Source organism: Hetaerina americana, unplaced genomic scaffold, assembly GCF_022747635.1.
Source record: "Hetaerina americana unplaced genomic scaffold, ioHetAmer1.1.p SCAF_5, whole genome shotgun sequence".
NCBI lineage: Eukaryota > Metazoa > Arthropoda > Insecta > Odonata > Calopterygidae > Hetaerina > Hetaerina americana.
Genome location: NW_027287095.1, coordinates 89,047,469 through 89,073,882, shown reverse-complemented (window position 1 = coordinate 89,073,882; position 26,414 = coordinate 89,047,469). Strand labels below are relative to the sequence as shown.

At 40.4% G+C, this 26,414-nt stretch overlaps 3 protein-coding genes across 3 annotated transcripts; all 3 read left to right on the top strand.

The window, feature by feature from the left end:
- Positions 1-3,284: 3,284 nt before the first annotated feature.
- On the top strand, positions 3,285-4,177 carry LOC139694156 (glucose dehydrogenase [FAD, quinone]-like). Its single transcript, XM_071592586.1, has 2 exons — positions 3,285-4,076; positions 4,124-4,177. Exons 1-2 carry the CDS (start codon positions 3,285-3,287, stop codon positions 4,175-4,177), a joined length of 846 nt encoding a protein of 281 aa, XP_071448687.1.
- A 79-nt stretch (positions 4,178-4,256) lies between these two features.
- Positions 4,257-5,718, top strand: LOC139694155 (glucose dehydrogenase [FAD, quinone]-like). Its single transcript, XM_071592585.1, has one exon. The coding sequence runs from the start codon at positions 4,257-4,259 to the stop codon at positions 5,163-5,165; it is 909 nt and encodes a 302-aa protein (XP_071448686.1). The 3' UTR covers positions 5,166-5,718.
- Positions 5,719-13,435: 7,717 nt separating this feature from the next.
- LOC139694154 (glucose dehydrogenase [FAD, quinone]-like) lies at positions 13,436-23,454 on the top strand. The gene is made up of 3 exons (XM_071592584.1): positions 13,436-13,678; positions 18,159-18,518; positions 22,258-23,454. The coding sequence occupies exons 1-3, from the start codon at positions 13,436-13,438 to the stop codon at positions 23,452-23,454; spliced, it is 1,800 nt and encodes a 599-aa protein (XP_071448685.1).
- Positions 23,455-26,414: the final 2,960 nt, after the last annotated feature.

Below are 26,414 nucleotides of genomic sequence, written 5' to 3'. Positions count from 1 at the left end.
GACCACTACACCTCCATATAGTATAGTTTACTGTTTATTTAGCATTTAGTATTGTGTAATCAAAAATAAAAGTATTTAAAAGCGGAAGTAATACAGTCCCTTCGATTTAACAAGTCAACCAACTGACATGCATTAGGACCGTGAACAAACTGTTGAAGACGAAACCATCAAAGTTTTAGCGAAATCTTGCCAAAAGTGTTACATTCATTAGCTTTGGGCTTCCAACTCATAACTCACGCTCACGGGTTCACGTTTATCTTTAGTGATTTGATTAAATTTGAAGACTAAAAATGATCATGCCATGACTAAGCGAGCAAGAGCATCAAAATTTTCGCATAACACGCCAAAGCCGCCTTTAAAGTGGTAAAAAACATAAAGGGATAATCCAAATGAGTACCTCTCTCTAAACCGAGTTTCAATCCTTTTTAATACTTATTCCTAAAATTTTGATGTAAATAGATTTATAAGCAAGATTAAGACGGTTTTAGAAGTGAATTTGGTTGTCATGGAGAGAAGCAACGCAATTGTGAAAACATCAATGACTTTTTTTCATCGGAAACTCAAACAGGATTTTGGAAATGAGGCATAAGAGCATACCTCATTCGATTAAATAAGAACCGGTGAGCTCTTGAGTCCTCATCAATATTAAGCAAAATAAAAAGGGAGATATAAATCTTATCATCGTAATTCAGTTTAACATTAAAGACCACGATGCGTAGTCAAGTAGTAGGGATACAAGAAGAGTTACGATAGGAAAGAAGATTTGACGAGAAGGTTGGACTAGATGATAGGGACCTTGATTGAATACGTCAGGTAGAACTTTTGATAAGGTAAATATGAATTGTGAGTGCGCCAGGGAAACATGGTCGTTGAAGCAACACGATAGGCGTATATTGGAGGCTTTTGGAATGCGGATTTGGCGAAGAATGGAAAAGGTTAAGTAGACAGAACCGAAAAGAAAGGAGGAAGTCCTTGGCGTGGTTGGGGAAGAGAGGGGATATTTGGAAAAATCCAAAGGGGGCAGGAAAGGTGAAAAAAAGCATTATGATTGAAAATGGGATGTTGAAGGGGTTGTTATTGAGGAGAGAACTTTAGGCAAGCAAGAAAGGGTTAGGAATGCGACATCCATGTTGGACGGAGTGAAGGGAGGAATTAAGTATGCGGAATTGAAGGGCTTATTGGGGTAGGGGGGGTTGTCAGGTGCCTCTAGTTAGACGAAGCGAAGAAAAGGGCGCACAGTCAGTCTGTGCCCAACCACATCCTTCTTTCGACTGTTTACTTTCAATTTGAAAAAAATAACAAAACGTATACATTTAAACCCAAGACGACGCACATGTGTTTTGATGCTCGTAAGAGTTATATCTTGCGCGTTTGGTACCAAACTGATTGAACATTTAACATTTAACCGTCATTTAACCGACGTAACACACTTTTCGACGGGAGATAATTGCTACACACTTTCTGAGAAGGAGTTCCACTCTGACTGCCGATGAGTGCACGATTAAAAAGGACCTTTCAAATCCTCCAGGCTGAGGAAAGGTGGAAGAGGAAACATGAGTTCGCTCTCCTTCAGAAAATGATGGCCTCTCCCTTTTATTCTCCAAATTTTAAGAAAAGAAAACACAAACAAGATCTTCTCACAGAGTCTCATCGGTTTTCCTGGATGACGTAAAGAGGAAAGAAATAAAAAGTCGGCATGCGCACTCGAGCCTCTACGTCGACAATGATCCAGCACTTATAAATGCATTTACTTTTGCAGCACTCCTTCTGCGACCACTGGTCTTCTAACCTTGCTCCCAAGCTTTATAATAACGCGTTATTGTGTTATCTTAAGTTTCAAAAGCAAAAAAATTCAAAAAACTATACCATGATTTAGTGATCAAACACACCATCATAGAATAGCTCGTACACATTGAGCATCTGAGGTCGCGCCTGGAGTTTCGCCATTTTAAAAGCTGAAAACGAACAAGTCTCATTATAGTATCCATAACGCTATATTTTTATTTCCTCGCCTCACAGGAATTCCTCAGGAAGATAAAATGCATGAAGAGAGCTGACACCGAGGGGAATCTTCAGAGTAAGACACCGCTGAATCGTTACCATTACATTGAGGTGAGGTCCACCATTCATTTCATATACTATTTCGAAAAAAGGTTGCTGGGACCCTCCGCTAATCGCACTTCATTAAGACCCAACACATCAGATTCCAAATAACATGTTGTAAATGAGAATCACTTAGTTGGGGAGGAATACGGTAATCATTAGAAGTTAAACCGACAAGACATTTTACTGCGGTAGCTTTACTCCCTTCACCTTAATAGGAGTTATATTACTTTACGTGTTAATCATTAAGAGTTAAATTAAAATAAGTCTCATTATGTTGGATTGCAAGTTCGTTAAGAATACTTTTCGTCAAGATTATCGGTCATTTGTGCCACACCATTATATTGAAAGATCATATTTTCACGTAAGTTGGTGGGAGACAGTATCACTTTAATTATATACTTTTGTCAATTAAAATTCCGACAACATACCCCTTCCCAATTTTACAGCAGAATTTATGTCAATATTCACACTTTTAATGGTTTTATTACAGCTTCTTGTACTGTTTTGCCCAATTATTCCATCGTTTTAGCCCTTAGAACGGGGTCGTGAACCTACCTTAATTGCCAATGCACCCCATCACAATAAGTTTGCGCTCACAGGAATGGCAAAACGGCAAAAAGTAGCATAGATTTCCCACGGCATGTCAGCGTATGCACATAATGCCTTTTACTCATTGCAAAAAACTACCGTCGGCAAGTGTCTATAAAAAAGTTTTTTGCTTAGCATCCAAACGTTTCTGTAAAATGTAATAAACATTTTAAATCCTACTTAATTGTGTAAATAATTTCAAATATGCATGAAAACATTAAGACATTGTTTACGTATATTCTAAATAGGATGTCGTATGCTTTCAAACTCCTATTAGTTCCCAAAGATCAACCACCAGTAGTAGTGATACATTTAAAAAAAATTGCTGAAAAGTTGCCGTAGCCACGAACTCTAATTTTTCCTGTTTTTTTGACGCATTGCTGACACTAAATATAGGAGCGAATAAAATCTATTGTTATCTATAGGTAATTCGCAAAGGAAAGCAGTCCTAAAATTGCGAGTGAATTTGAAAAATATTTTACATTTGAATTTTGGAACAGTTTTCCAAGTTGGATTATCTGTGCGGGGTTTGTATCATTTCTGGAGATTTTGTAATAATTAAAATTTTTCCCGTTGCAGGATAATTCATCATGGACTTCCTTAACAGCATAAGACAAAGGTTACCATTCAACCTGGGATTCATGCAATTAAGTCAACTTTCTATGCTGGCGGTAACCCTTATTGAAGTGTCACTTTTCATTTTCCGCACCGATATAGTCGACAGACAAAATCGACCAAAGGACATCGGCCCTCGTTTGTTGGACAGCTATGACTTCGTTGTAATAGGAGGAGGTTCCTCCGGTGCGGTGATGGCATCCAGGCTCTCAGAAATATCTAGATGGAAGGTTCTTCTGTTGGAAGCAGGCCCAGGAGAGACCGTGTTCTCGGACGTACCTGCCTTGGCTGGGGGTAATGTCAGGACGGAAAGAGACTGGCAAATTGATGCCGAGTATGACCCCGGCTACTGCCGAGCCATGACTGGCGGCCGCTGTTATTTCCCTCAGGGTAAGCTCCTGGGTGGCAATAGCGTATTGAACGGAATGGTCTACGTGAGAGGAAATCGCAGGGATTACGATTCGTGGGCTGCCCAAGGTAACGAAGGCTGGTCGTACGACGACGTCCTGCCGTACTTCAAGAAGTCTGAGGGCATGACGATCCAAGGATACAGAAATTCTCCATACCACGGAACCGAAGGTCCTCTAACCGTTGAGGTTCCTCGTTTCTACGCTCCCGTCACCGACAGGTTGGTGCGAGCTGCCGACGAGCTTGGAATCCCCACGAACATAGACATCAACGGCGATTCACAAACTGCATTAGTTAGATCTCAGTGCACTATGAGAAATGGATTCCGCTGCAGTACCGCCAAGGCGTTCCTGCGCCCAGTTAGGAACAGGCCAAACCTCCACATAAGTTTGAATTCAAACGTTAGACGGATACTAATCGACAAGACAACGAAGAGGGTTACCGGTGTGGAGTTCGATAAGTCGGGCCGACGACGTAGAGTGCGAGTTCGGAGAGAGGCGATCGTGACGGCTGGTGCTCTGAAAACACCACAGGTATTGATGCTATCCGGCGTAGGACCAGCGCAGCACCTCCGAGACAAAGGAATAGATGTCATCTCTGATCTACCGGTGGGCAAAAATCTTCAGGATCACGTCGGTATCGGAGGCATTCTGTTCCTCGTGGATGATGCGATAACGACGGTGTTGCTGAGAATTAACCCCGTGACGACGTTCCTCGACTTTGTCCTCAGAAACACTGGCATATTAATGAGTCTTGGAGCAGCCGAAATGTACGCATTTCTTCCAAGCAAATATTCGAATGTCAGCATGGATTGGCCAGACATCGGTCTTTATTCTAAATCTATAACCGAGAACAATGACGGAGGCTCTCTCCTGAAGGCACTTGAAGGAATCTCCGATGAGTTCTATAACAGCGTTTTCACCCCAATACTCAATCAACAAGCCTTCGGGATAATCCCCACCCTGATGAGGCCCTACTCCAGGGGCACCGTGCAGCTCCGGAGTGCTGACCCCATGGATCAACCCGAGGTTCGGCCAAACTACTTCTCCGATCCGAGAGACCTGGACACGCTCGCCGACGGAGCCAAATTTGGGGTCATGCTCTGCGAGACAAAGGTCATGAAAGCTCATGGGTGTAGGTTGAACCCAAATAAATTCCCTGCCTGTGCCGATCTTGAGTATCCCTCCGAAGAGTACTGGAAGTGCGCTGCCAGGCAGACTTCTTCAACCATCTGGCATTTCTCAGGCACGGCCAAGATGGGGCCTCCGACGGATCCAGAAGCAGTCGTGGACAGCAGACTGCGAGTGTATGGAGTCAGGGGACTACGGGTATCAGATACCTCGATCATGCCAAATATCCCGACGGCGAACACGAATGCCCCCGTGATTATGGTGGCGGAGAAGGCGGCGGACATGATCAAGGAAGACGCACTGAAGGATGGAATGTGATCTCAAAGGGACTTGCTGAAAAGCACGCGTAAACATCTCTCTATATCGGAAAAGAAAATACTTCGTTCTTATTATACTTACTAAGTCATCATCAACTGATGATGACTTTGTAAGTCGAAGCCTAGGTCGTGTTAAATAAAATATAAGTGGAAGAACAAAGTAATTTCTTTCCCGATGTGAATCGCTTCCACAAAGTGACACCTCAAACCATTATCTCTCTCTATTTGTATTTTGGTGTATAAGTATTCTAGTTTTAAATAAATGCGGGAAATCCTAATTGCGGGACCAAAGTCACGGGTATGAAGCACAACCACTGAAATAATATTAGGGTCAAGACGGAGTCATTATTTGAAATAATTATGAAAAACATAAAGAATTATATACCTCGAATTTCTTTCTAAAAATACGCAATACGATTATCCGTATATTGTAAATATTATCTTTAAAAGAAGTGTACCTGAATACTGATTTGACGAAAAACTGAGCATTAACATCATTATACAAATAATTAAAAAATATAATAAGGAGAAAATATAGTTTTAGTCCAAATAATATTTCAAGAAATTTTTGAGTCAAGCACCCATAGCACCGGGGTAACTGCCACTATTCCACTTGATAAAGCAACATTTAACTGCTCAATAAAATATATTCTTGACTTTCATACATCAGTGAAATAAATGCGAAATCCACGGCGCTTTAGCCCCCAAGATGAGTACTTACTCAAATGCTTAGACGGTCTCATAAAAGGGGTTCTTTTTTTAGCACTAAACTATTTTTTGCACCCGTGGAAAATATAAGTATTAACAAATCTGGATGATCAGGCTTAAGTGAGCCAGCCGACCAAGTATGTGCCGTATCTCTTACTAGTCTGGCTGAAGGCATTATAAAACCAAAGTGCGACATGGGATGAGAATCAACGCACGTGGGAAAAACAACTGGCAAGAGCTTTTTGAGAAATATGGAGGCTTAGATAAAAGAACAAAACCTAGAGCAGGTGGAACGGGTTATCTATCTTAGGATTTATTGCGGAAAAACGATCCAAGTAATATGGATATATGAAGAAGAATTGCGTATGGCAAAGAATCTTTCACAAGAAGGAGAGAATCGACGTCAGGGACATCGGGTAAGGATGTTAAGAAACGATTCGTAAAACACTTTTATACAGAGCGTGGCATTGCATGGCGTAAAGACATAATCGTTGAAGTAAGATAAAAAGGCATAGATTGGAGACATTTAAAAAGTGGCTGTGGAGAAAGATGAACATTTTAAATGAACATACTATGGGAAAACAAACGAGGAAGAGTGACATGGTGGAGAGGGGGATGCTGACAGAAATCCATGGGAGGCAGGAAACATGGATGGACAGCAATTTGGTTGTATATGAGATGTTAACGACAATGATAAAGGGGAGGGCGTTAGACAAGTGAGAAAGAGTTGGCAAAATAAAAGGAATGTTGGACGGGATGAAGGGAAGAAGGAAGTATGTGTCATTGAAGAAATACTTGTGCAGTAATGTTGCGTTTTGATGGGAGAGGAAAGAAATGTGTCGCCTTTGTTCACCCAAAACCTACCTTAAACAGTAGAATACCAATAAAAATGTATTAATATCTATGTTAATAAAGTGCTGGGCACACAAAAAAGGAAAAACTTGAATTCGGACCGACCTGACCAGTGCTTCCATGAATAACTTCATATCCTACTTTGGAAGTTCTATTGCTAAGTTGAGTCAGTTAAGTTTAAAGTACTTAACATATAATATGCATTACACAATTATAACAGTAAACAATTTTAATTGAAGATTATTTTACGGAACCGGTAAAAAAATAGCATAAATTCTCCATGAATTTCTACGCGTTTATTTAGAAGAGGTTTGCATTAGAAAACCAAACTTTTACCATCTTAGAGAGCCAATTTTATTGAATATGCAAAGAAATAAAAGTAATCAATTTATACGTAAATAAAAGAGAAAAAATAATGCATTTTGCAGAATGGGTTTAATTTTATTGTTGAATGACTTAATTAACTAAATAAGACACAGTAAATTACACAATGGATACGAATGCATCTTTACAAGCACACGATTTGCTTTGTCCACTGTATTTAAACCATCAAACTGGTAGTTTGGATAGAATTGACGGATCGAATAAATCCAGGTGGAATAGAATACAGGTGAAGAATGGAGTGAGACATTTAATTTACGGCGAGGAGTGAATATGTTGGCTGGATATACGAAGGAGACAACATATTAATATATATTTGAAGTTATTGCAAGTGTCAAACTCCAAATCTCTGTGGAAAGAGGAATAGAGTGAATGTGGTGTGGTGAGTGTTCTTGGTGTGGGTACGTCGGGGAATTAATATTTAAGTTGGAGAGACAACGTAAACAAAATATTGTTGGATGTGTCATTGCGGGAAGAGAGGATGTTGTTGAATGAAAGTGAAGAGGCGCAGGTGAATATTCGTGAGGGGGTGCTGAAGAAGTGAAGGGGTGCTGGAGGATGTGCAAGCAAGGAGAACGCTAAGAAACCGCAGGAGTGGTAAGAAGGGGATGACGTCAAGGTTGAGGGTAGAGACTTGGTAGAACTGAATATGGTAGCAACTACGAAAAACATGTGCCACAAGGGGTGTTTGCAATCAACAAGGTTGGATGCACGTTCTCAGGAATCTCCCAGAAGCTACATCCTACTTCATCATCCTACGTCAAATGCCATAAAAGAACGCACAATTTGGTAACACTAAGTCATACGCTCCTGGCGTGGTGAAATATATTATAATATGATATTGTTACTCGAATTCGTATTGATGTAGTTGTGTTCATCTTGCCTGGATCTCTTGGTGAATCATATATTTATTTGCCGCCCAATGATTTGAAACATAGCAAAGTAAAATTCTTCGACATTTTAGAGAAGAGTTGGAAAAGTCACTTTGAAGCAATAGCTCAACCAAAGGTTTCCGAGTCTTTTCCGAATTCGTTAGGTGTGATACACCTGCTACGGCATTTAACAGAAATAAAATCTTTAGATTAAAGTTGCCTAAAGAGAAAAGGGATTTACAAGAGGGGAGGGAAACAGGATATTTATTTATATTTTAAGGAAATAGACGCTGATTATCAAACGTTGTAACTGCAGGTGTACATGTCTTGCTCCCATCGCACAAATCTTAACGGCACACTCTACCTCTCCACATATTTTGCTCTTCATATGGCACCCCTAGTCAAAAAATCCCAAATGGACAAAGCAACAGCTAAAGTGAAAACATTTCACATCATGCAGGTGTTCCTTCACTTTGTAGCATGGACTGCAGTTGCGCAGCCACGAACCAAGAAGGGACGGAGATTTAAAAAATACCAACCTTGTCCCCAACACTATGCAGGTGTGCTTTCAGTTTGTGGTATGGATAGGAGTATAACTGCTACCAACAAAGTAGGGATAAAGATTAAAATATTTAAAAACTGCTCCCTTTCTTTCTATCTTTAAACTCGCCTACACTATAATTAGTTAGTAAAATAATTAGTTTCAACTGTAAATACAATTTTCACATACTCCGGGGTTCCTGCAGGAGTAATGGTTGGGAGTGCTGTGCTGTGATTAGTCTATTCGGTAGCATAGAGTGCAAACAATAAAAATTTCGGACATGAGGGTGCATAAGAAGACCACACTAATTTAAGATGCCAGCCCCATCACACGCATTACTCGACATTTATTCCGGAGCAACGGAACCGCTGAAACACATCTGAGAAGAAAGCTTGAACGTATTTATCTTAAAGATTAAATTATCAACTTAGTCGCTGAAGAACCGCTAAAATAACTCATGATCATATAATCAAAATCAAAATAACAGAGCGATTTTCCATTTGTTTAATGAATAATGTTCCATTATGTTCTCCAAAATCAATAATTAAATATGAATGTCATTATATATATAAATGAATACATTAAAATGGAAAGGATGCATTTAATATTAACTTTTTCATAAAACAATATTTTATGAATCTGAATAATTAATTTTTTTAAATATATACATAGTAAAATTGAACTGACCAAATGGTAATTACTCTATATTTAAGTACATGAGACCAGAAATCAGAGACATGTAACAATTTCAAAGTGTAAAAATCTTACACTTTGAAATTGTTACATATCAATAACCTTGTTTTAACACTTTGAAGTTGTTGCATGTTAACGGATATTAAGTTACTGCCGTGGCAACTACCGCAGTTTCTTAGGAGACATCAGGAGAATCGCGGAGCCCGGCGACTGGCACGCAGGAGCAAAATTGAAGGTAATTTCTCTGATAATGAATTAATTACCATGATTGGAACACCTTTTCATTTGTGAAACAAGAATCAAACGCTCATGCCTTAGCCATATCGTTAATAAATTATTTTCGATAAAAATTCCATATTTATAAAAGATGATGAAAACCATTCAAATGAATAATCAAGTAAAAGCATTTAATACTATGATTTCAGCAAAATCACCTTTCATCTGGATTAACTAACACTTTTTACAATCTATCGAAACTTTTTATTCATAATTAAGAAAATAAATGCATATTTAATGAAATACCTTTCGCGCGTCATTTTTCACACGGCGTCAGCAGAAGGTCAGTTTTGGCAACCCTTTTGCGTGAAATAAGGAAGTCAAGATTAATACTCCCAGCACATATCAGTTTTATAAACATTTTCTCTAGGTTCATATTCCTCATCTCCGAGCCCATTTTTTCCCTCGTATTAAAAAGATAATGGATATTTAATTTTTATATATTCAATTAAATGCACTGATATAAATGGAAAGCTATAGACTGCCCAAATAACAGCACTACGTAAGAGTACACGTACCTTATGACGCACGTGTTAGAAGTCATGACGAAATGAATGACAATCAGTTTGATTCCAGCTCCAAACGAATTTTGGTATATATTACGACGGAAAATAAACCAGGATAACGATGCCATATTTACAATGACCCTATACATATTATATTTAAGTTACATAATTGTCCGTTTAGCGCATCAAGTACACATTAGAATTAGACGACGCAAATCACCACCGAATATAACGCCACCTATTGCGTGTATTTAAACGAGTTTTCCATCAATTAACGAGGCGACAGTGATCAACTTCCAGAGTCATGGAACAAAGGATTTCGATAATTCATTCTTATTAGTCTTCCCCGTGAAGACGGACCTTCCCTCCCCTATTCCTAAAGTGCGTCTGTCTGCACCTTTGACGCCGCGACGCGAGTGAAAGTTCATTTCCGTCTGTGTAATTTAAACCTGAGGACTCTTCAAGTGGACGCCTAGGAGAGGGGAGAAAGTTTGGGAAGAGGGGCTTATGCACGAATTAGTGTATATAGGAAAGAGGATAGAAGGGAAGCAGGTACGCATGTCGTTAGCGAAGTGTCATTGAGCCCTCGAAGGGAAAGGGGGGAGAGGTGCGGATCAACCGGGCCCCCCTCAAGCAACTTCGAACGAAGCGAGGGAGAGTTAAGAAGAGGGAGTGGGGCCAGGGGCGGCGTCTCAAGAGTGCCAAATATTTCATTAACATCGCCCGGCGCCAACAAATTAATGAATGTCATCAGAAACACTTATGACAGACGCTCAGAGCGCATTTATTTAAATAGGCACCCTTTCGGTTCTCTCGGGAGCCCATCAGTGTGACACTGCCATCGGTTGGGACGAGTCGCACGAAGCCGAATCCTGCCGGGGGAATATCTTCTACTCGAGAAGCACGGTGAGTTCACAATGACCGCTTCCGGCCATTACCTTAGTCTGCCACACGGCGCGAAGAAGAATTATTGGTTCTGTAACTAAATTAAGGATTGAGTTGATTTGGGAAACTGAACGCATAACATAGCTATTGAAAAAATCAATACGTCTCGAGGAAATCTCTTGAAACATTTTCAGTGCCTTGAAAGCTTCAGATTTACTTTTTTTCAGACTTACTTTATTCCAAATAACATGACTTATGAAAATTAATGACTAAATATTGCGTGCAGCGTCGATGTCCAGCAATAACTCGTGAATAGGCTTTACAGAATGAGTCTGACCTGAAGAAGGCCGAAAGCTCAAACAATCTAATATACGAGTGTCCTTTCACGTGTTATACACACACACACACACACAGATATGTATATATATATATATTTATATATACATATCTGTTCATATTTATTTATATATATATACATGTCTATTCATATTTATTTATATATATATATATATGTATATTTATATATATGTATATATATATATATATATATATATATATATATATATATATATATATATATATATATATATATATATATATACAGTAACACACAATATAGAAACACAAAAAAAGAACACTCACACGTATTTTCTTCGGCACTTCCGTGTTAAGTCTAGGAAAGCATATATATATATATATATATATATATATATATATATATATATATATATATATATGTATATATATGTATGTATATATATATATGTATATATATGTATATATATATGTATATACTATATATATACACACACACCCACACACATAAAAAACACTTCATGTGTTTGTGCGGTAGAATATAATTAAAAAAATTTGGGCAGTTAAAAATATGACGTGTTTCTCCAAATATTGCATTAAATAAATTCTCCTTTAAAAAAAAAATATATATATATATATATAGTCATATTCAATCCAATATCAGACAGAAATCAATAGATCATTAAGGTATCACGAATCTATGATAGACTAGATAGAGAGGCTCTTCTCAAGCGGACATGGGACAATTGAACTTTTTGGAAGATTGTTTGCTACGTCGATGAAAAGAATACGGCTTAGCCTCCAGGAGTAACCTGTTTTATAGTACACATTTCCGTTTTCAATGTAAATGCCATTTTATTGGACAATAGACACGTTTAGAAAAACTAAGGAAACATTTTCATCCAGGACTTTAAAAAATTAAAATTTCCAAGATTCCAACTGAACGTGAAGGAGTGCTGTATCCGTTGGTAATGATTTTGGGATTCGACGCTCAAGTTACTTGATTGGCTATAAGGTCAGATATAGTTATAAACGTTCCGTGGACCAAGCGTACGCCAGATACCGATTATATTTTTACAATTAAGGGGCAACCCTACGGCATGAATACACAGCGTGTTCCACGGATGAGTCCGGATTTTAAGCAGAGGTATCTCAAAATTTCTCCGATTCGGGCAGATATGAAAAATATTGCATTCCGCGCGCCTTTATATTCGAAATAAACCGAATGAATGGCCTTTTCGTTTAAAAATAATTAACATACAGAAATTTGAGATTTCTTTAGACACCAAAAAATACCCATACTTGTCATTGCGTGACACTGACAATCTGATGGACGAATAATTAACGACGTGTATACTATTAATATATCCCAGAATATAGTATGATAGTTAGAAAATACAAAGTCTCACAACAAATTCAACATTTAAAATTATGCCTAGCAATGTATTCACATTAAACAACTGAGGTCATATGCTTAAATTAAAATCGATCTGTGGAATAATACAGATTCATGAACTGCTCTTAATTTCCCAGACATAGCACATAGTTGAAGTGGAGTTGAAAGAAAGAAATTCATATTTAAAATTGTTATGAACTTGCGACGAGACTAAGTTCTTGGGATAAACTTTTATCTGCCACAGTATTATAAAATGTCATGCGCCGGGATTTAAGACCAATGGGATGAATGGTTACGCACCATTTTTTAAATCTAATGAGTTCTCTTACAGCGTTTGCAAAAAGAACATTCGCGTGAAATTGAAATACCATTACCATGCAGAAAGTACCGTTACCGCAAGAAATGTTACTAGTTAGATCACCGTTAACGCGAAACCGTACGGTGCGCGATGCTTGGCGGTACCCGACGAGGAATTAAGAAAGATTTGACAAAAATGTTTTTTTTTGTAATTTTGAGCTCTCAGAGTAGAACATAAACAAGCAAAATATACCATACTCAATCATGAATAATATATCCCTCACCGTACGATTCAGCAAATGTTTTCCCTACCAACGATATCCGTAATAAGTTCACGTAACCTTGGTACCTGAAGCTGTACACACTATGAAAATTGTTGCATAATTTATTTCAATGTTTTCACCATTGTCGCTAAAATTCCTCAGCAAGTGCATCCAGCAATTGATAGAATAAACTAACGGCGAAATCCATGGCTTTCGCTTAAGACCTCAGGGCAATTGGCTTCATCTCGGCCCCGTGGAGGACGTGACTCCCTTCCGCGAGCGGACGATGGACTTCGGGACGGCTGCCCCCGGAGCGGAGGGCGTGTGGGGCGGAGGGGGCTCTTGCCCCGCCCTCCTCGTCGCGGGACTTGTGCAGGCGCTCTTGCGGGCGCAGTGTGCCCTCGTCGACCCCGAGGAGATGCCGCGCCAGGAGCCGCACCCGCGGGAGCGGTACGACTTCGTGATCGTGGGCGGCGGATCGGCGGGCTGCGTCCTGGCCAACCGGCTCAGCGAGAACCACGAGTGGAGGGTGAGTGGGGAGATGGGGTGGGAGTGAGTTGGAGGGGGAGAGGGGAGGGCGGGGGTGCGCGTCCCACACCCACTGCATCGACAGCTGGTTCCGTAAGCACTCACCCACTATGCCTCTGTATTATAGCAGCACTGATCACTACGCATATGTAACATTCTGGAGAAGAGAATAGGTGATTTCCTTCCCTATTCTTAAATTAGTAAAATTTATTGTACCTTTAACATCTTGAAAGTGTATTCTGTGCAATCAATCCCTACGATAACCTCGTATATTTTAATTTCTCAACACCGTTATGTAAGAATTTTGGAGAGGATAATATAATTAATATTTCCCATTTATTTTTTTATTTATTCATTTTTTTCCTATTGAACACAGTTTCAGGCGTAACATTGGTGGAACTACGTCATGATGAAAGAAGACACTTTGCCTTTCCACGTAGAGTATTTTTATCACGACCTCGGTTTCGTTACAGCATAATAAAAACCTAAGGTAAAAACGTTTTTCAGCCTTACAACTTCAGGTTTTTACCTGAAGCGTGCAGCGTAACATCTTCAGGGTTTTTACCTGAAGATTTTACGCTGTAACAAAACCTAGGTCGTAATAAAAATACTCTGTGTGGAAAATCAGTGTATTCTTTAATAAATCCCATTTATTGAATATTTGCTTTTTTTTCTTTTATTTAGCATCGAACTTTTTTCAATGCACGGAAAAATGTATCAGTTTTGACTTGGTATAAAATTTTTTATTTTAGGAATGTAGCTCGATTTTAGCATTCGATTTCGTTTTCACAATGGTTTGAGAGCGAAAAAATATTCATGGAAATGTAAGCATCATAATTTTACGCGAAACGTCGAATATCCCAATTCCAGTGCAGCTGACAAAGGGAACACCAAACGGATTAAGCACTTGGTTTCCGAAGATTGAAGGATCGACTCCCGAGTGACGCGTTTGGTTACCAGCTGCGGAGGTCATTACGCGAGATATCCTGGGTAACACTTATGTCAAGCGATGAGCAGGTCAGGGAGGAAAGAGACCGGCCCCGTGACGTGACTGACCGTTTCCCCGCGCCTTAAAGACCCAGGAGACACTTCACTCCACCGGCAAAACGAACTACCCCGCTCTACCTTGCGAAAGTCCGCTTATATTTTCCAGGAGCCACTCAGATATTTTTTTTAGGAATAGCATAATTAAAAAGTATTTCGTCTACTAGTAGCGTCCTTTGGGCGGGGTGGGTGAAACGCTGAAAGAAGCAAGTTAGTAAAGAAAGATCGTATTTGGGTAAGATGACGAAGACTGGATTAATAAGATCCCATGTTATCACGTGATTACTTGGTTGGGAAGGAAGCAGAGGAAGACACGGAGGTAGTCTCTCAATGGGAGCACACTCAGGGTCCAAAGGAAACATTGAGTATCTTAAGGGTTTTTTTTACATGGGAATCGATATTTAAAATTTCGTTCGAGCATTTGTGGGCGCATAAATGGGGCATCAAGCGTTTGACTTAGAGCTTTCGACTTGGATCGGGAGAAGGATTATCATTGTTTGGGTGAGGTACTAAAACGTAAGGGGAGAAACTGGTAAGGGTAAGAATTTTGGGGAAAAGAGGAAACGTAAAGGGAAAACTCGTCGAAATCAATTGTAGTCTTAACGAAGGGCTGTGAGATGTCCCCCAAGTTCCAAATTAAACCCCCACACGTTGGAAGGAGTGTTGTATTTGACGTTCTCCAAATAATAATCCAGTAGAGATCGGGAAACACCATTGAAAAACCGCCATCGCTCGCCAGGATTCGAGCTCTGATCCTAGGCGCTGAACATATCGGATCGAATTAATATAAGAGGGTCATCCGGAAAGTAGTACCCGTTCGTGAAATAAAGACACAAAAGTAAATATTAACAAACATAAAAACTTTTATTTGAAAGAGGATACTTTAAACTACTTCTCAACATAATCTCCAAGCAAATTAAGGCATTTGTCATAACGTGTGACAAGTTTCTGTATTCCTGCTGCATAGTCCTTCGCCGCCAGCTCATTGAGATACGCGAGGGACCCATCTTGCACAAATTTTTGCATAATGCAGATGGTGTTTAACAATTTCATGAACAATTGTTCGAGAAACATTGGGAAAATGCTCACAGATGTCATCAATTGTGACGCGCCGATCGTTCCTCACGAATTCGTCAACTGAGCTCACCAGTTGGTCTGTAATGACAGACGGTCTCTCCGAACGCTCATCGTCGTGTGTGTTCCCCCTCCCCATGTTGAAGTTGCGACACCACCGCCGAACAGACGACTCGTCCATTACATTGTCTCCATACACCTCCTTTAATTGGCGATGAATATCACATGGGCGAACGTTTCTTGCATTGAGGAATTTAATCACTGCCCTCACTTCACAACTGGCGGCGTTCTCAATTTATTTAAACATTGTAAACAATCACACAAACAACACAGGCAATGCTAGCGTCACGCAACTTGGCTCAGAGAAGGCAGACAAGCCACTGAAGCTATCTGACCTCGTCCAGCGGCTACTCGCGTCGTCAGCACTTCATGCGGCACGAACGGGTACTACTTTCCGGATGACCCTCGTAATTCATTCCAGGACTTTGCTGTTAACGATGTACTTTAATAAATAATTGTGTACTGTGATTTCCACATTTTTCGGGCTGCGTCCGCGTATGTCGTTTAAAAGTACAACAGTTTCGCCAGCTATCCTGCTGGCGTCCTCAGGTCAAGGCATCCTTGACCTGAGGACGCCAGCAGGATAGCTGGCGAAACTGTTGTACTTTTAAACGACATACGCGGACGCAGCCCGAAAAATGTGGAAATCACCTACTCATCGCCGCGGAAACCTTCGAACGAATAATTGTGTACTGGTCAACATAGTTTCGTGATTAATGCGGAACTAAGCACGTCTACACTTCGAAGGGCCCACCTAATACGATACTAAATATTTCAACACATCACATAGCAGGGAGAACAAAATTTGGACTCCATATACATTCTCCTTCCCTTCATTACGTCCAACATGCTCACTTTCTCACTGCAACTAGCTAGGCCAACATTCTTCCGTCTATCGCAGTGTTTATTGAAAAGAATAAAAAGGAATATAAAAGAAATATTTAAATATGAAGGGTTAATAATGATTTCTCGGTAAAATATGAATATTAACTACACCCATTATTTAGACAACTGAAATTATAAGAATATGTCCGTTTTAAAGGAAATAATGGTCCCCCGATAATTAGAGACAAAATGATTCGGGAGCTTACGCCACATGTTTTTACGCAAAAAGGTCACTTCACAAAGCGTACAAAGTTTGTTCAATACCGCATATAACGATTTTAACCATGAATTGATATATAAATGAGCGCTGAAGATCGCGGTCACGCGACGCCTTAAATCAGCGCAAAAATGTACGCTACACCCCAAATAGCAGGCATTTTATGGAGAAATTCCGACCGAGAAACTTGCGAGCGTGTGCTCACACAATACTCCTGTTGTCAGTGTTTTTAACGCAAGAAAAAGAGATGACAAATCAAAGCACTACCGTGGGGTGAAGGTGGAAAGGGCATGAGATCATTGGGTTACATCAATAAGGAGAATTCGCTTAAAGAGGTGGCTAGGGTTACTTTAGATCATCTTGACACGAAGTATTAACAACTCAACAATTATTGGAAAAAGGAAAAGATTCCCTTCGTCAATGAGGAATAAGTTATGAAACGGCCTAGATTCTAAGACTCGATTACTTATTCCTTGGCAATACACCTGCGCAGTTTTTTTGCGATAAGTGCATTTTATTCAATCCAGTCTTATCCTTTGAAAAGAAAAGTTAGCGCAAGAAAATTAATACCATTGTCAGGATGCCTTTCGAATTAATTAAATTCTACTTCTAATTCAATAACGTAAAAAACAAAAGAGAGATGTGGTCGAGTACATGATTAATAGTTAAAAAACGTATTAGATAACACTATTTCTAATAAATGAAACAGTTTCTCGCGTCACTTGGTGGAAATTCTTCATATTGAAATTAAATTTAAAATACTTCGCCTTTCCACATAAACCTTTCCACATAAACCACAGGGTTTACTTTTTCTAACGATGAAATTCGAGATCGGCAAATGTAACTATAACATTATGAATTAAATTCAATCCAAAAGAGTCAATAAATGTTTGTTTTCGAAATTTTAATAACCTCAGAAGCATTGAAGTTATCAACGGGACAATTCTAGGAACCATTTTGGCCACACACACTTCGGTTCGAAGAGAAAAAAGAGCCAACGGCGGCAGAATTGCAACATAAAAAAGGAGTGAACCTACGTAATTAAGACTGAATGGATAATGAAATTGACATTCATCAACTTAAATGGCTGTTGATGTGACTAATAACGAAAAAATTAAATGACGAAGTGAAAAATCTTTATAATAATATTCTGAATCGCTGAAATCCTTTTTCAAATGATGACGAAACTTCTTCACGACAGATCCTTCTGCTGGAAGCCGGAGGCGACGAGCCGCCCAACGCGAGGGTCCCAGGGCTCGTGGAGACACTATGGAACTCCGAAGTGGACTGGGCGTATCGCTCGACTCCGCAGTCGACGGCGTGCCTCGCCTACGATGGCCGCCGGTGCCCCATCCCGCGGGGGAAGGCCCTGGGGGGCTCCAGCGTCATCAACCGAATGAAGTACATGAGGGGCAACCGGAGGGACTACGACGCCTGGGCGGCGGCGGGTAACCGCGGCTGGTCCTACGGCGACATCCTGCCCTACTTCCTCAAGTCGGAGGGCAACCAGGAGCCGGGAGCCGTGGAGCGGGACTACCACTCGTATCACGGCCTCCTTAAGGTGAGACACGGGCAGCGGGCACCACCCGAGCGGATACACGCACGTTACTATTTAGCATCACGGATAGCGAAACGATATGAGCGTGGATTGCTAATGAGACATATGGGGAGAGCTAAAAGGAAGCAACTTCAAAAATACACCGTACCACCACTGAATAAATGGCTCACTTTTCACACTTTTCCATAGTTACATAACCGCGCACCCCCAACGGTCTCGCTTCACGATTCCTGGAGCCCATATGCATTTTGAATGCTTAAACATCCAGGTGAAAGCTGACATTCACATACATATTCCTAAAAACAATTTTGACGAATAGAAGGCAGACATTGTGGTAAGTTTTTTGTATTTTTTTTAGTGATTCGATGATATTTTAACTCCCATACTCAAGCACGTAATATTTTATGACTTAATTCGAATAAAAGACTTTTGGTTTCTATTAAGCCATCGCTTAAAGTTTACTAGTTGATTTAATGTGGGCGGATTCAGATTGAGATTTTGGGGAATGCAGGGCGGACGAGATTTCTGTTCGGGTCATCAGCCAACCCCAAAACTCATTGGTTTACGAATGAAAGATGGCGACGCAATATAGTTTACCTACTTTTTTTTAGGCTTATTCTCGATTCAATTTCTTTCCTGACGTGTGTTTCCACACAAAATCAAACAAAAAAGGATAATACACCAAGTCCGCGAGAATCTACCTACTCGTGTAACTATTTATTCAAGGTAGGTTTTGGTCAGCATCTATTAAATTACTACGTTCTACCAGCATTGTTCAGCAGTTCATTCTATCAGGAGCATTGTTCCTTTCTTCACATCTAAATACCTTTTATAGTCTCCCAGGAAACCCATTCTCTCCTTCTCCATCTCTCTAACTCAACACTCTCCCTACAGTCTACATCTACATCTACTTAATACCCCGCAAGCCGCCGCAAGGGCGTGCGGCGGGGGGTGTTAGGACAACACCCGTAATTTATAAAAGAAAAAAAAACCGCAAGCAAAACCAAAAAATCATACAAGCCTCTAATATCCCAATACCTCCAAACATTTTTTCCGCTCACTGATTCTGCCTTATTCACATTTCCCCAAAGAACTCCATCTCTTATTCCAACATATTTTAAAACTTCTTCATTGTTTTTCTCCCCCTGTTTACCATTGTTTTTCTTCCCAATTTACCTTATCCATAACCACATCTTGAAGTTTCTAATTTAAGCTCATCCTCAGTCCCTTAAGAGTCCAAGTTTCAGAACAATCCATAGCTACGCCCTATTTTCAAGTCTTCGCCGATATTTTCTATAACTCTTAACTTCATCAATGCCATTCTCGCAAGCACTTCTTAAGCATCGCAAGTCTTCTCCATACGTCCCTAATACTATTCCTATTTCCATCCAAATTACTACTGAAATAAGTGAACTTAGCCATGATATACTAAAATTGCCCCTAAATTCACTACCTACTCGCTTTAATGTTCAACTTATCCTTTCCTCTTCATAAGAATCTCACTACTTCGGTTTTATGGTGGTTAATCTTCACCCCATCCTTCTCGCATCGCGCCGGAATGCCGATGAAAATACCGGACCAAATAGGATCTAAATGATATGGCGGCGGGCAAGACACCCCAGGTTTCTTACGCAACACTCGGCAATATATAATATAAAAGACAAGGCGAGGCGAAAGGTTTACTCAATACGTGCCGATAGCATTGAATTACGCCGATTCGTCTTTCGAATTCCGCGACGCGCACAGGTGGGTGAGAAAATACACAGAGAAGAAATGGCATTCGCGTGACTTAAGTTGCTTGCGAATGAAGATTTTCCTCTTCCTCGTGAAGGAGGAAATGTCTCCGCTGCTTCCCATCCCCCGCATCATTGGCTCTTCTTGAAGCTTTATAACGCATAAAGAGCACGAAAATATAAAATTGCAATGGCATCGGACGCAGTCAATCGAGAAACCGAGACAAGTAGACCCTTCGCAGCGTTCACATTATAATTATTGAAAAACTTAACATTTTCGAAAAAGTTTACGCCATCATCACCACAGAAAACAATAACCAAGTGACCTCAAGATGCTCCTCATGCCAACACCCTAGAGACTAAAAAATAAGGCATGCGACAAGACCGGTGGTGAAATAATGCGTTTTGAAACGTTGGGAATACGTAATACAAAGGACTTGTACATCGAAAAACTAGAGAAGACGAGCGAACGAATATGTCTTTTTCATTAATAATTTTCAAACCCTAGAAGACTCAATTTACTCATCATAAATGACACCCATTGTGCGCAAGGGTCAACTTTAAATAGTTTAAAGAATTATTTTCTGTGAAAATCCGAAAAAAAATGTTTTATTTTAATAGAATAACATTCGTTCTACTACCAAGTACATTAAATATACACTTACACTTTCTTGATATTTCAAATATTAAATTTATTGATTTATTTTCTTAATAAGGTTTCCCGTTTTAATTATGAAAGTACGCTGTTATTAAAGAAATAATTAAATTATAAAAACACACGGTTATAAAAATAAAGAATCGAATGCAATTATTATTACTCGTGTTCTTGGTAGTCTACCGGTTAGGGTAAGTTTTGGATGGAAACAGTCTATGCAACGTTACATTTCATTTCCACTCCTAACAAAAGACAAACTGAAATCCGACACATCTTTATTAACAAGCATAGAAACTTAGCATGAATATTCCTCACGAGTTGTAAATAGATGAATACCAAAATAGTATACACGTAAATGCTTGTTGACATAAGAGACGTGGTAATACGTTGGGTAGAGCATTGGACATTGGGCCCGAATCCAGTGGTGCATCTGGACGCCCTCAGCTCCTCTACTAACTAAGCTATGCGATGTTTGGCCCCCCTAAGGCCCTACTCTGTTAATGTGTGAATTTCACACCCCGTTGGGCTTAGTACTAGGCATGCTCTACCATCACCTATTTAGCCAACCTTTCATTCATTTGGTTCATTACTGCGTTGGTTATAAATATAGCTCCCTGATTTTAATTAGAAATATGATATCATCAAAAATAGTCATTCTTAATCTAAGAAAATACATTTTTTTAATTATGCTATGATGATATGTTTGAAATAACGTGTTAATATGGAAATTTTATCCGGTCCATGAATGAATGCGTAATTCGCCTCATTTCGAACACTTGTCAATACCGTTGTACGAGTAAGGACGACCCGCAGCACGCAGATTAAGCGGTCTGGAGCAAGATCGGTAAACGTATACCAGGTTTAAAAGACTCATGCGCATTTCAATGGTAAAAGGGACAACCTTTTGAACATTTATCGTGAAGAATAAGACAAACTTTGTAAATTCACCAAAACGTTTATGTGAATTTGCAAAGTTTGTATTATTCCTCACTCATGTGCATTCGCCATGCCAGCCACCTTCATTACCTTATTCCGTCACGGTCTCACTGTGGGATTAAGCGAGGTTTCAATCAAACTGTAAGGCGCGCAAGCAACCAGCGATCAACTGCGTAAGTTCGGATGCCTTCCTTCATTTATATTTTTCCTTCATATGTCTCCCAATGCCCCATGTTAGTGAGGCGTGTACTAAACAATGAAACAAACATAGCCTTTGGAAGTTATGACAAAACAAATTAAGCAAGTAACCGCATGCATTGGTAGAAACATTATCACAATTATTTCCGCACTTGGACAAGATAAGAATAGCAATAAACATAAATATCCTTTAAATTAATGGAATCCATTCATTCTGCAGGTGGAGAAATTTCGTAATCACTCCAGTTTGTCAAGAGCAATAGTGGACGCAGGCGGAGAGATGGGCTACAGGGTGAATTCGGATCCGAACGGGAGATGGCAGCAGGGGTTTTTCATGGCCCAAGCCACCACCAGCAACGGAACGCGTTTCAGCGCAGCAAGGGCTTTCCTACAACCCGTCAGGGATCGCAAAAATCTTCACGTCCTCCGCCACACACTCGCGACGAAGATACTGTTCGATGGGAACATAGCCACGGGAGTCAGGTACCTGGACGCTAACGGGTTCACGCGAGATGTTTACGTCAGCAAGGAAGTTATCCTATCCGCAGGAACCATAGCGACGCCACAGATACTTATGCTTTCGGGAATCGGACCCGCGGAGCACCTCAGGTCCATGGGCGTTCCGGTCGTGCGGGACCTGAGGGTCGGAGACAACCTCCAGGACCACGTCGGAGTGGAAGTGCCCTTCACGACGCGAGCCGAGACGGAACCGGTGAGCGGCCCGGAGATGGGGGCGGCGTTCCTCCTAGGACGAAAGGGACCTTTGACCAGCACCGGCCTCTCCCAGACGGTCGCCTACGTGGCCTCCCGGACCAACAACTGGGATTTCCCGGACGTCCAGATGTTCTTCTCCGACAGACTCTGCGGGCGAGCTGGAGCCAACATAACCTGTGAGTACAGGGACGTCGACAGGGACTTCAACATGATACCGGTCGTGCTGAGGCCGCGGAGCAGAGGAACCGTCAGATTGGCCAGCCTGGACCCGAGGGACCCCCCGATCATCGACACGCGGTACCTGTCGGACAGGTGGGACGTAGACGTGGTGCTGGCCGGGGTCAGGACGGCCTTGAGGTTATCGAGGACCGGCCCGCTGGCCGCAATAGGCGTGAGGCTCTCGAGAAACAAGGTCCGAGGTTGCGAGGGCGTGCCAGGGTTCGGAGACAGGTACTGGGAGTGCGCCCTGAGGAGGCGGACAATATCCGTGTGCCACTTGGTGGGGACGGCCAAGATGGCACCCGAGGGCGACGCGGGGGCCGTGGTGGACGAGAGGCTGCGCGTCCACGGAGTGCGGGGCCTGCGGGTGGCGGACGCCTCCGTGATGCCGACGGTGCCCAGTGGAAACACCAATGCACCCACCATCATGATAGCGGAGAAGGCGGCGGACATGATTAAGCAGAGCTGGCGAATGTTCGGCTGAAAGGAGCCGAGCGGTTACCACTGCTTAACGCTAAGGAACCCATGCGGATGACTTGACTGGCATTGGACTTTCTTAGAGAGAGTTTCATTTATGTATCGCTAAAAAAACTCTTATTGTACGTTTTATAAAGGTACAGATAAGTTATTTAAAATTCGTGAGTTTCTATAAGTGTGTTAAATTGAAGTGAACTTCGATACTTATAAAGGAATGATCCATTTTAAACTATTTTAATCAGTTCAAGGCCTTTTGTCAGTCAGCAATGTAAAAATTACAGTTACGGCCATATTTGCTACCAAGTCATTTTATTGCTGAATCATTCAACAACCTCATGGGGCCTTCATTCCACATATCATTTTACCTCAGTCGAACATGTACCTCGCAAACGATATTCGTTTCTCTAAATTTTCAGCATAAAGATTCTTTTCCATTATGAGATAATTGTCAAAGAACTGGATGAATATTATAATGGAGGATTTTTCAGATTGTTACGACGCAGATAACGGAAATATTTCAAGGAATACAGCACCAAAAATCATTTGTTTACTTGATATATTTGTCTTCAGACATGAATCACCCTCTAGGAATATTAAATTTAGGTTGCCTATGTAAATTAAATTGATTAACTGAGAAAATATCCATAGATTATCGCAAAATTTAAAACATGATTGCTCCGAATATTTTTTTAATATACTCATTTTAGAAAAACTGAGTTTCGATAGAGGAAACATCAAATTTCTGCAGGCAGCATTTAAGACGGTAACGGGGAGTAATAATGATTATGATCCAACATTAACGTTTTTTTACAATAAATAGAATAGAGGGCCTACAAAATAACCATAAAAAACAATCTATACACCATCCGGTAAAAGTGGATGTTTTTAACTACAGGGATTTAAGCAAAAATGGGCTGTTTACACATCATACAAACATTTTAAAAAACTTTATTAATATAATACGTCAATGTTCAAGAAACAGTGACGAAGAGAGAGGGCACGAAGGATTTGGCGCAAAATATTAAAAGTGGAGTTTTCCTATTTAAGCTAGATCTCAGAATCATTAAAATCTCTAATACGTATACACCTGGAAATGTGAGTATTATCAAATAAGAGAAAGCAATAATACGCCCAAAAGAATAAAAGAGGGAAAAGAAAGGGAGGCGAATAGATGTGAGGGTTGTAGACCCCGAAAGGGAGAAAATCATTCACTTTATGTCAACAGATTCAAGGATTCCAGAATTGGTGATTTTAGGGAGTGAAAACAGAAGTCACAAAGTTAATTAGCGGTATAATTACACCAGTAAGATAGAAGAAACGTTACGGAGTGAAAGGAAAGGATAATTGGGATACAAATTAGGCGAAGATACTAAGCACAAATATGTGAGTTAATATATAGTTTTCCACTCTTCACCGATGAATAAGAACATTGAAAGGGCCATGCGTTTTAAAAACAGGAGAAAGTCACACGAGTATCAGCCAGGGTTGATTTTGAAAGGCCTGATTTGAGTATCCGCGAAGGAGAAGCAAGTAGCAATTCCGAAAGAAACTATGTAGGAATACGCTTATCAAGTAGCGTGAGGGTAATCACGGGGCCTTGTAAACTATTCAGACATTAAAATGACAACTGATTCGAATGGATATAGAGATGGGTTTAATTCCTATCGGTTGCCACACGGGACGGAAATATGAAATAAATAACTCACTTCGAGTGAATTTGAGGGTTAATTGGTTTCAAAATGTAAAATGCCCAATGCCAATCTTTCATGATATGGCCAATCCTCATTAATTACGTATCCTCTTCTGAGAGAAGGTTTAAAGCCAAGTCACGTTCCCACGCTGTGCGAGATCCACGCGGGCGATACGCCCCTACGCGTCTGCTTCTCTGCGATAAGATTAAAGTACGACTAATCTGCACGTAGTATGTACTCATCTGAAGGAGCAACACTAAGGGGCACTACGATGATAACAGCCTCACTTCGTCGAAATCGCAGAGCTTGAGGATTCTAGCACCACGAGGAGTTAATCACGGATCGAAGTGCCGCTTTACTAGTTTCTATGAAAAGACAAGGAAATTGAACAACTCTTCGGATGATTCAAGAGCTGTGCTTTAAGTGACGAGTACCACATGTGAAGATAGAGAGGTTGACGTAACAGAGGGTATTGTAGCAGATATGACGCCGGAATGTGAAGATAATTGTTCGGAAGAGACAAGGAAAAGAGGACATGGAGGACTACAGCTAAGGCCAACAAATAAAACTCATTATAAATGTTTTAATTAATCAGAATATTAAAACGGACGTGTACAATTATCAATACAATTACCAATAAATAATAAAAAAGAACGAGTAATTATTTACCCGAAAACATGACCTGTTCCCTTAAGCTCACCCTTTTAATTTCATGTGCAAAAATGAAACCATCATACAATTCAAGAGTAATTGTTATCTCGTTATCAGCTACCCAAGCAGCTTTTTAATATGCGTCGGTTTAAGTATTACATTGCAGATTTCACTGCAGACTTTAAAAAAATAAAAATGCAAATTAAATCACTATAAGGGGACGTCTACGGATACGTAATTGGTGTAACCCAATTCAGAGAGAGTTTCAGAGAGTTAATAGTAGGAAAAACTTACGTTTTTCCTACTATAACTTTCTTAATAGTACTTAATTAGTACTTACTTAAAAATAATGCAATAGTGTACACGCAAATATAACAGGAAGGGTTACGCTGGGCAAAGCAGACTTCATTGTACAGCCATTTACACAATCCTCTCCCACCAATCTGTAATCAACGGGTGATAATTGCACCACTGCAAACCCAATGGTGGGCACCGAGTACTCGTCGTTTCACAATAGGAGTTATATTTTCACAGTCGTAAGATTTAAAACATTTGCCAGAAATAAGCAACTTAAATCGGGGTCCGCAGAACGCCGAGCGGACAGTGGCCGTTCAAAAACAGATGA